This window comes from Tarenaya hassleriana, unplaced genomic scaffold (assembly GCF_000463585.1).
Source record: "Tarenaya hassleriana unplaced genomic scaffold, ASM46358v1 Cleome3, whole genome shotgun sequence".
Lineage (NCBI taxonomy): Eukaryota > Viridiplantae > Streptophyta > Magnoliopsida > Brassicales > Cleomaceae > Tarenaya > Tarenaya hassleriana.
Window position 1 is genome coordinate 8,191,690 of NW_010966177.1, and position 10,208 is coordinate 8,201,897.

The 10,208-nt window shown below is 34.9% G+C and overlaps 2 protein-coding genes across 3 annotated transcripts in view; one reads left to right on the top strand and one right to left on the bottom strand.

Moving 5' to 3' along the window:
• Positions 1 to 3,822, top strand: part of LOC104820206 (adagio protein 2) — a 12,728-nt gene extending 8,906 nt beyond the window's left edge. Inside the window, 6 exon segments of the mRNA XM_010550573.2 lie at positions 1,213 to 1,660; positions 1,662 to 1,925; positions 3,410 to 3,514; positions 3,516 to 3,606; positions 3,609 to 3,689; positions 3,692 to 3,822. Of these exon segments, the coding sequence (XP_010548875.2) occupies positions 1,213 to 1,660; positions 1,662 to 1,925; positions 3,410 to 3,514; positions 3,516 to 3,606; positions 3,609 to 3,689; positions 3,692 to 3,822 (1,120 nt within the window).
• A 5,131-nt stretch (positions 3,823 to 8,953) lies between these two features.
• Positions 8,954 to 10,208, bottom strand: part of LOC104819976 (receptor-like cytosolic serine/threonine-protein kinase RBK2) — a 3,947-nt gene continuing 2,692 nt past the window's right edge. The window contains exons 7-8 of one of the 2 annotated variants that reach the window (XM_010550314.2): positions 10,137 to 10,185; positions 8,954 to 9,169 (exon numbers count right to left, since the gene is read on the bottom strand). In XM_010550314.2, coding sequence (XP_010548616.1) covers positions 8,996 to 9,169; positions 10,137 to 10,185 — 223 coding nt within the window. In that variant the 3' untranslated portion in view covers positions 8,954 to 8,995. The other variant, XM_010550315.2, reaches the window with a different exon arrangement.

Consider the following 10,208-nt stretch of genomic DNA (forward strand, 5'->3'; position numbering starts at 1 on the left):
TTTTTTGGTGTTGTACGTGGATGACATTCTCCTTATAGGGAATGACGTTCCTACCTTGCAAGACGTTAAGTCTTGGCTACGAACGCAGTTTTCTATGAAGGACCTAGGAGAAGCGGCCTATATTCTAGGCATCAAGATCTATAGAGATAGATCGAGGCGTCTTCACGTGCACATTTGCAGAGTGTCGACAGATGACAACATTGCCGATCCGTTGATGAAGCCTCTCCCTTCGTCGAAGCATGAGAGTCATGTTAGGGATATGGGCATTAGATGTTTAGCAGTTCATGATTAGAGCATGTGGGAGATTGTTGGTTTAGTGCTCTATGATGTACTGTTTATGAGCTTTCTTTAGATACATTCGATGTATTGATACTTTCTATGGTTTATATGAGAGTATTTGATTCATTACATGTTCTTGCATACTAGATCTGTTATGAAATCCATGTATCATTATGAATGATACTAAACTCCCTAGTCTTGTGTCGTTATGGGAATAACGACATAATAAGACTAGTATGATGTGTGATTGATGATCATAGAGATGATCATAGGTATTGGATACGATCACAGTCATAGGTATTCGTTGGAGAACGGAATACGGGATTGACCCGCATGAGATTGTCACATGGACTAGCGTCATGACTTGAATCTCATATGGCGGTTCCATGATTGGATCCTAAGACCTGAGATATCTACGGAATCCAACATGAGGAGTTGTGTGTTTTAAATACGTCAAACGTCCTGCGTAACCGGAGGATTATAAAGGCGTGTATCAGGCACGAAACGAATCATGTACTGGATTGTAGATAGTCAAGACGTTCTAAGTCTCGTTTTCTCGAAGTGCAAAAACCGAATAGAGATTCGAGTCCTAGCAGACAAGTTCTAATCGTTGGAATCCATCCCGAGGTGTGGATACGTGTAGAGGGCGAGGTAAACTTCCTGTCTAAGTGATCGGACGAATTCTTCAGTTGATACAGGCCCCGGATCGATTGACGTAAGCGTTCTAACGTTTCTACGATTCATTAGAAGCATGGTTCTAGGGTTTATTAAATTTTTGTTTTATATCCGCTGCGCAAACCCTAGAATCGATCTCTTAGGAATAGGATTCGCTCTAGAGATCCCAGGAATCCCAACAGTTAGTTCTCAAGATATTATCACGGTTGACTCCTCGTGATATTGCATCGGATGGTTTGGTATGCCCTCGGCTCCAAGAGCTAACAAAGTACGATGATTTATGGAGACTATTCCCAGTGCAAGGACGATAGGTTTGGGTCAGTTGGCCCGAGAGCTGACAACCCTTGAAGCGGTGGCCTGGAGGAAATTGACGGTGGGAGGGGTCGTTGAGTCGTCTCGTTGTAATTTCAGTGTCTGTGCAGTCGGGAACATGATTGTTATCTTTGGTGGTGAAGGTGTGAATATGCAGACAATGAATGATACACTCGTGTTGGACCTGAGTTCAAGTAACCTCGAGTGGTAACATGTTCAGGTCAGCTCCCCTCCTCCCCGCTGATGGGGCCACACTCTCTCATGTGTAAATGGGTCTCGCTCGGTGGTTTTCGAAGGTTATGGGAGCCAAGGACTACTTAACGATGTCTTCTTGCTAGATCTTGATGCAGACCCACCGACTTGGGGAGAAGTTTCTGGCTCGACCCTTCCTCTCCCCCCGATCATGGCATAGCTCATGCACCCTCGATGGCACTAAGTTGATAGTATCCAGTGGTTGTGCTGATTCAAGAGCTCTTCTTAGTGATAGATTTCTTCTTGACCTCTCAATGGAGGAACCAGTATGGAGGGAGATACCCATTCTATAGACACCTCCATCTCATCTTGGTCACACTCTGACGGTCTACGGAGGCAGAAAGATCCTAATGTTCGGTGGGCTTGCAAAGATGGAATCTTTAAGATTCTGTTCAAGCGATGTATTCGTGTTTGGTTTCCTGTGATCTCGCTAACAATTCATAATCCTAGAGATCCGATTCTAGGGTTCATGCAGCGGAAGGTGAAAAACCAAAATTTTCTAAAGGAAACCCTAAAACCGAACATGCTTGATTGTAGATCTATAAAAGAAACACAAACCTCAAATGATTCGGGGTCTGTTCACAATTGAATCGTCGATCACAAGAAGGCATGAAGTATACCAAACCCTCTACACGTATCCACATGACGGGAAGGATTCCATTGGTTGGAATTGTCTGCTAGGACTAGAATTCTCGATCTCTAATGCGCAGGTTTTTGGGAATCGAAAAATAGGTTTTGGAGACTCTTAGAACTTTCTAAAAGTCTGAGGAGGCGTTATCAAAACCCTAGGGGTCGAGCCCTATTTATTTTTTGTCCCAAAACCCTAGTTGAGAAAGAAAAATAAAAAACACCTGAAGCCCTAGTCCGTTCGGTCCAGCAAGTTTGGACCGGACGGACTGGTCTATGTTTCTCGCAACTCTTGCTTCACCGTCTGGACCGATCGGTCCGCACATTTGGACCGTCTGGTCCGTCCGGTCTCGGACTGGACTATTTCATCTGGGTTTTTCCGTCTCTTTCTCGCGCACATGTTCGTCCCTGTGTTGTGACCCTGTAGGCTTATCCGGAATAGCAGTAAAGCACGGAATCTTCATTCCGGTAATACAAGTCATAGACGGTCTCTAACAAGACACTATGACTACCTAATCCGAATAGAGTTAGTCTTTGATCTAACGAAAGCCAGTAATAGTCCATATGATGATCCCTTTGTAACACGATATCATACGTCGAACATAAGACATGGAGCCAGCCATCTTATCAGATTCGACTGCTTTTCTCGTTCGTTGAGTTAACTGAAACATCATATGACTCTTAATCTGGTTGCGCGCATCTCAGTCTCAACTCACTCGAGGGACCCAAGCAATATCTCTCTCGGGACGAGAGGTACAAATCCCATATTGACTGTGTACTATCTGAAACATGATTCATTTCGTACCCAAGAGACGCCGTTATAATCTTCCTGTTACGCAAGACGTTTGACGCAATCAAAGTACGACATTCCTCATGTCAAATACCGTAGACATCTCAGGTCATAGGATCTAATCATGAACCTATCACATAAGATTAAAGTCATGACTCTTGTCCATGTGACAATCTCATGCGGGTTATCCAATACTTCATTCCAAAATAGTACCCATGATTGTGATTTGTATCCAATACATTTGATCATCTGTATAATCATCACACCTCATGCTAGTCTTGTTGTATTATCGTTCCCACAATAATACAAGAATAGGAAATTTAGGATCGTTCATAATGAACCATGAATTTTCTTATTCATCAAATATGCAAAACGAATAAAGAAGAAGAAAAAACATTCATTGACTTAACGAAAATCATGAATCTGTCACCCACAAAATGTATCAGTATTCATATCGTAAAGCAATATATAGAGCACCTAAACCAACAATTCGCAATGGACCTAAGTGAGAATGAACAGTGTTGGAGACCCGTGAACAGGTGTGGTAGTGGCACACTAGGGTCTGAAAAATCTTCCGGATGGAATGGTGGCTCCACCCCCGAGACTTGACCATGTGGCAGTTAGCCTTCCGGGTGGGAGAATCTTGATATTTGGTGGGTCAGTTGTAGGCTTGACTCAACATCTCACCTTTATCTCCTCGATCCAACGGATGAGAAACCGACATGGAGGATACTAAATGTTTCGGAAAGTCCACCGAGTTTGTGTGGGGACCCAGTACCTACGTGGTCGGAGGGACTCGAGCCATAGTCTTGGGCGGAAAGACTGGGGAAGAGTGGATGTTAAGTGAGTTCCATGAATTATTGTTGTCATGTCCATCATCTGATTAATCAAATGGAAAGTTGGGTATTGTTTTGGGAAATCGATCTAGGTGCAAGACAAAAAAAGAAGAAAAAGCTCTGTTATGAGAAGATTTATTTTCTGACATCTGAACAGACAAAAACTGGAATCAATTCTTACTCTGTTAGGATTTAGTTGGAATATTGAGGTATATTGTATTAGGGCTTCATCTTATCTTTGTTCTTTGTGTCAGGTCTTAGATTTGGTTAGTATTTCTCTTATTATTTTTCATCGTATTTATTTTATTTTATTTTATTTTTGACTGGTTCATGTCTCTTTATTTTGAATCTATTTGTAAATCCAAATACTTTATATGAAGTATATGATTTGTGTTTTATGCAGAATTATTCGTTTTTTTTTCTTCTCTTTGTCATCTGTAAAATGGTTATTTTGTTGATGAGGTACGAGTACGACATTTCTAAATTTACCAAAAGGTAGGGAAAAAAGATTTTGCAAAAATAAAATAAAATAAAATAAAAGGAATAAATATGAATTCCTCTATCTATTGAATCGAAATATGAAACTGTGTTAAATTGTTGTTCATATAACACCTACTGTGCAACTTTTTTTTATATAAATTCATCTTATCTATTGTTTATACGAATTTTAGATTGTTTAATATGATTATAGAACACGTCTTGAACCGTTGAACGTACTGTTTTTGAACAATTATATTTTTTTTTGGTTAAAAAATCATATAATAATATAATTTTCTATTTTAGAATAATATATTTTATTATATTCATTAATTTTGGCAATATATATATGACCAACGTTTTTTCATTTCATTTTAATGTTAAAATATTTTCTACATAAAGAAATAAATGGGAGAAAGCTTCTATATACATTATAGAGAGAGACTTATGTACCAAATAGTGTGGGGTTTCATTTTTATTAATATAATAATCGAAATCAATATAAATTAATGGATTTGTTGATGAATTTTTATGGGATTTATCAGAGGTTTTAAAAAAAATATTGAGATTTAATTAATTAATTTAGTTGTAGACTAATGCTATAAAGTTTCTTATTATTTTTGTTTTCACATAAACTTGAAACTAAATCACAGTGAATATATATTTTTAAACATCAATAAAATGTTTGCATAAACAGCCTTGGTATGCCACAAAAATAATAAATGTCGATATATAAGGTTTTTTTGGTTTCTTTATAATTAGATTAAAAGGCCCATAAACATAAGAAAGAGAGCTATAGGCTTCAAAGTCCATGGCCCAATCGTAGACGAGACGAGAAAAGTTCTAATATATCCGAAGATCCAACACTAAAGAAGCTTTCGCTAGGAAAATTATAAAAAAAAAAAAATAGTTTCCAACTTACATGAAAACAATTTTAGAATATATTAATGATTTTGATAACATTTTTTACAGATGTCTGACGTTAAATATATATATATATATATATATATATTTAAAGTTCAATATAAATATGATTCAAAACACTTGTTAACATAACCGAAACTTATGATCCAATTACAAGGCAATGTAATGTGTAGGGATATTAAATGGGATGTGGGCTCGCGATCCGACCCTGAATCAGACCGTTTAGTGTCGAGGTGGGTCAGACATTTTTTAGCCCGTTGCAAACGGTCCGGTCTGGTCTAAGCCAGTAAATGGCGAGCTCACGACGAGCCAGGCTGGTTCGAGCTGGGCCAGTCTGCGGGCCGTACCCTTTCTTAATTTTTATCTTATCCTAATTTTTATGAATGGTTTTAGAGATTATTCGTAATGATTTTATCTTTTATTGGTAATGATTTAGATGAGTTTTTAGTATTTTTATGGATTAAGACATTATTGGTAATGTTTAATAAGATTTTTTTGGGTCAACTGATTATTTTAGCACGATTTATTACATTGTTTTGTATTTTTTTTAGCCCGCGAGCCAGCTCGTTTAACCCACAAGTTTTAGCGAGTCGGTTCGGCCCGTTTATAAACGGTTCGGTTTTGTCCGAACCAATAAAATGGCGAGTCTTGACGAGCCGGGCTAGTCCGAACCGGGCCAGTCCATTTAACATCCCTAGTAATGTGGAAATATACATATATATTTAGGGCATGGAACAGGTTGGGTGCTAGGGTTTCGGATTACTCGACTTTGAATTCGCACCTCTCGAGATCTGAGCTTTGGAACCTGTTGTCGTCGTACCCATGAAATGATCCAAATGCTCGGTATCTACCGGTCATCTTACCGGCCATAGGGTGCAGCAAGGAGCACAAGGTATATATAGGTCTAGGTGGGCGAGTCTCGTTGGAAATGACCATTTTTTCTTTCGTAGTGAAAAAAGCGGGGATAGAGAGGAACGATGTACTCGATGAGTGAACTGCAAGACGAGCGATGAAATGGCAAAAGCGAGAAGAGGTTGAAGCGACATGCCTCGCCTCGGTTTTTTTAGTTTGATGAAATGGAAACCCTAAAATATTGATGAAACGGAAACCCTATCCCCTCATCGTCTTCTTGCCTCCCTTGGCTCGGGTTACCAAAGATACGGATAATAGAATATATCAAAATCCAAATCCATCCAAAGTGTTAGATTCTCGTCCCAAATCCGTCTATGGATGAATATCCAAATTTTTGGTACCCGACTCATATCGAATGGATATGAAATTCGAAATTTTCAGGTTGATGATATTTTTCTTTTTTTCTAAACTGGTTTTTGTAGCTAAGAGAAGCCGAAATTAATAATAATGGAAAAGAAATAAATGTTTATATGTTTAGTCATCTAATAAAACATCCAAATAAATGGCATAAATATATATATTATATGGTTGTAACATGCTGACTGATTAGGTGCTCCTAAACCACACTTAAAGGAGATTCTAACTAACGTATATAATGTTTGATTTTGGAGCGCTTATAATGAAATTAATACAGTTCTGTGGGTTTCTGATCTGTCATTGCCTTTGTCTTTTGTCTTTTGGCGTACGAGAAAAAGTTATGATTATCACTTTGGATTATCTCTTTGAATTTTTTTTTTTGCATTTCATTTCACGTAGTAAATTAAAAACATTTAATTTAATATATATACACACATACTAAAGGTTGTGACGGTTAGAGGTAACCATTTCGGGTTCTGTTCGTTTATATTTGGATTCAATTATTTCGATTATAAAAATTTATTTTTTTCATTATCGGTTTTTTCGGTGAGTTTTAATCAGTTCGATTCGGTTTTGTTTTAAAGAAATCATAACAGTTCAGTTTTTATATTATATTCGGTTTAATGACGGTTATATTTTATTCGATTCAGTTATTCGATTAATAACTGGCAATCCAATGAGGGACGGTTCGTACGAAATTTGATGCAACATGTTTCGGGTGGTTAAATATTATGGGGAATGTACATAGTTTTCTATATAATTACACGACAAATCAAATCAAATCATTCGAAGAGGTTACGAGAGAGAGAGAGAGAGAGAGAGAGAGAGAGAGAGAGAGAGAGAGAGGTGATTTACGAAATAACATGGCAAATTAAGGGTTATAATGACTAACTAATACATTAATCGCTGCTTTCAAATCCGTTTTGCTAAATATCACAAAATCTATTGAAGAGTAAATAGCAAGTTAGTTGAGATGGCGATGTCACTTCCATGAAGTCTGCCAGTTGTTTGATTTGATATTTTTACATATGTGTGTGTATATATAATATATATATATACATATTCTCCACTTGAGTTATAAAAACCAAAGATTTCGACCGTCGTCAAAAATAGTTTCATGAGCATAGTATAACTAAAACATATTCCTAATCTTTACATTATAGAAAACTTTGAAAATTATCAATATTTCATTCACCCATTGGTCGGTGGTCCAGTTATTAAAAAATCACAAAATCACTTCGAAATTTTGAATTCGATTTTATTGATGGAGAAAAAAAATTAATTATGTGATAAAAGGCTGATTCCGGAGATTAAATAGATCAAAGGATTAGTGAATCTCCTTATTGTAAAAAAAATAATATAACTATTTAGTGTTTTATCAACTTGAACCGACACGTAGATATAAATATATATATACAAACACATTTGTATTGATTATAAAAATTTTCGTTAAAAATAAAATTCGCACGTAAATGATTTTTAAAAAATACGATGTGTTCGTTAAGATTTCACAAAAAAAAATAATGAAGAAGATCATAGAATATATATATATATATATATATATATATACACTTTTTCTAATAAAAAATAAATCCATACGCTTTATTATATACTAACGAGAGATTGAGGAAGCTAATCCATGTTTACGTTTTTTTTTAAGAATCAACTTAATTAGTGACGATACATTAGAATCATTATCACTTTTTTTTTTTTTAACAATGCACTATTATATAAACTACGTATATAATTGTATGTGTCGTAACACCTGGCATAAAATAAATATCGACAATTTGGGTTTTAAGAAATATGCAATTTGAATACGATCCAAAAAGATTGTATTATTAATTATCCACTTATTAATGGAGATACAATGATAAGATTAATGAAGGGTGATTAACGACAAATTATCACTGATGGTCATTAATGGTATCCGAGGGGGTTGGCTTGGTTCATGTGAGGATCTCGAAGATTCTTTCAAAGAGGATTTTGGTTAAAATAAAAATAAAAAATAAATAAAGGGTTTTAGTAAGTTGGAAAGAATCTTGACAAGGTTTTAATTTTATTTTTATCTCTTTTACAAATTTAATTTTTGGTCTATGTATTTTCTTAAGTCATTTCAGCGGAAACCAAGTTTTAAAACTAGCTGCTTTATAATAATAATAATAACAAAGATGATAATAATATGAAAATAATAATAAGAAATATATATAGGACAAAAGAGTTATATATTTATTTTAGAGTTATAACAACGTCTTTTTTGTCATATTTTTATTTGTAAAATATAAATAGCCATGTTATTATTGGAAATGGCAAATTAAATTAATTGCTCATAAGTATAAGTTTATAGATATTTTTCTTATTAAAAAAGCGTTAATTAAACATCATTCTTACCGTATATTAAAAAAAAAACAATAGTGAGTATAATCAAACATACGTTTCACGACATAAAAAAAAACTAAATAAAAACTTTTTTGATTGATTAAATACAAATTTATATACAAATCAAAAACAAAATTGAATAAGAGATTTTAAATATAACAAGAACTAAAGAAACCTATAATTCACTTTGGTTAGAGAGCGAATCGTGAGGAGAAATAGAAAGAGAAGAAGAAATGTATTCTTCGAGATCTTCGAAACCCCAAAACTCTTCGGTCTCTTCTTCTTCTTCCTCTGCCATTTTCCACTTCTCTCTCTCTATCTCCTCTTCTTTTTGAAGCACTTCCAAAACCTATTTTAAAAAAAAATTATTCCACCAAAATTTTAAAAAAATACTATTTGAAATAAATATGAGAATCATAAATGGGGAAACATATCAATATATCGCCAGAATTAAAATATTTTATCAAAGATTTTATATGTCTAGTGTAGTGATCATAGTTTATAGAATTTACTACAAAGTTAGTGGACGAGACACATTTCTTTGTCACACTATTGCTATAATAATAAACCACTTTTGTTTTTTCAAATCCTATTATAATGACACAAATAATTAATGTTTGTCCGTTTCTCGCTTTGTGATTAAAGATTTTAGGTGTCGGTAACACAGAATATCCACTGTGACTCATGTGTATCTGCAGTGCTTTTGCTTGATTTTTCTCTTTACCGATATATAAACCAAATTTCGATAGTTCAACAGATTAAACGAAATGCAAAACGTTTGTCTCATCCCGAATTCAAAACTCAAATTTAGAAAAAGAACGTATAATCTAAATCATAGCACTTATTTTCGGTCTCGGAATTAGTTTGATCCTTAGTATAAAACAGCTAGTTACCCAATATATATATATATATATATAATATATATATATATATATATTTTATGGGTGGTGAGAAAAAAAACTAGTAAAAGTTGGTCGTCGTTTGTAGACAAACCACCAGAAAGCAAGAAAAAATAAATAAATAAGTATATTGTTAGTGTGAATTATAAAATAAAAATGGTCAAAAAATGCATAATTAAATATCTTTTAGTACAGAAATAATTCATGCGACGTAGAAATCTATGGCATTTTGCAACTTGTGAGTCACGCAGCTGATGAGCTAAAACTGAACAGACATCCCCCTGACGATGATTTCATAAACAATTACTACGATCTCATATATAATATATATATATATATATATATATATATATATATATATCATGATTATAATTCATCATCGTATACGTATATGCACGCGTGTGTGTATGTATATACCTCGATCATGGAAGGTCGAGACGAGGTGGAAGAACGGATACAGAGAGAGGCAGGGGAAGGGGGGCGGGGGAG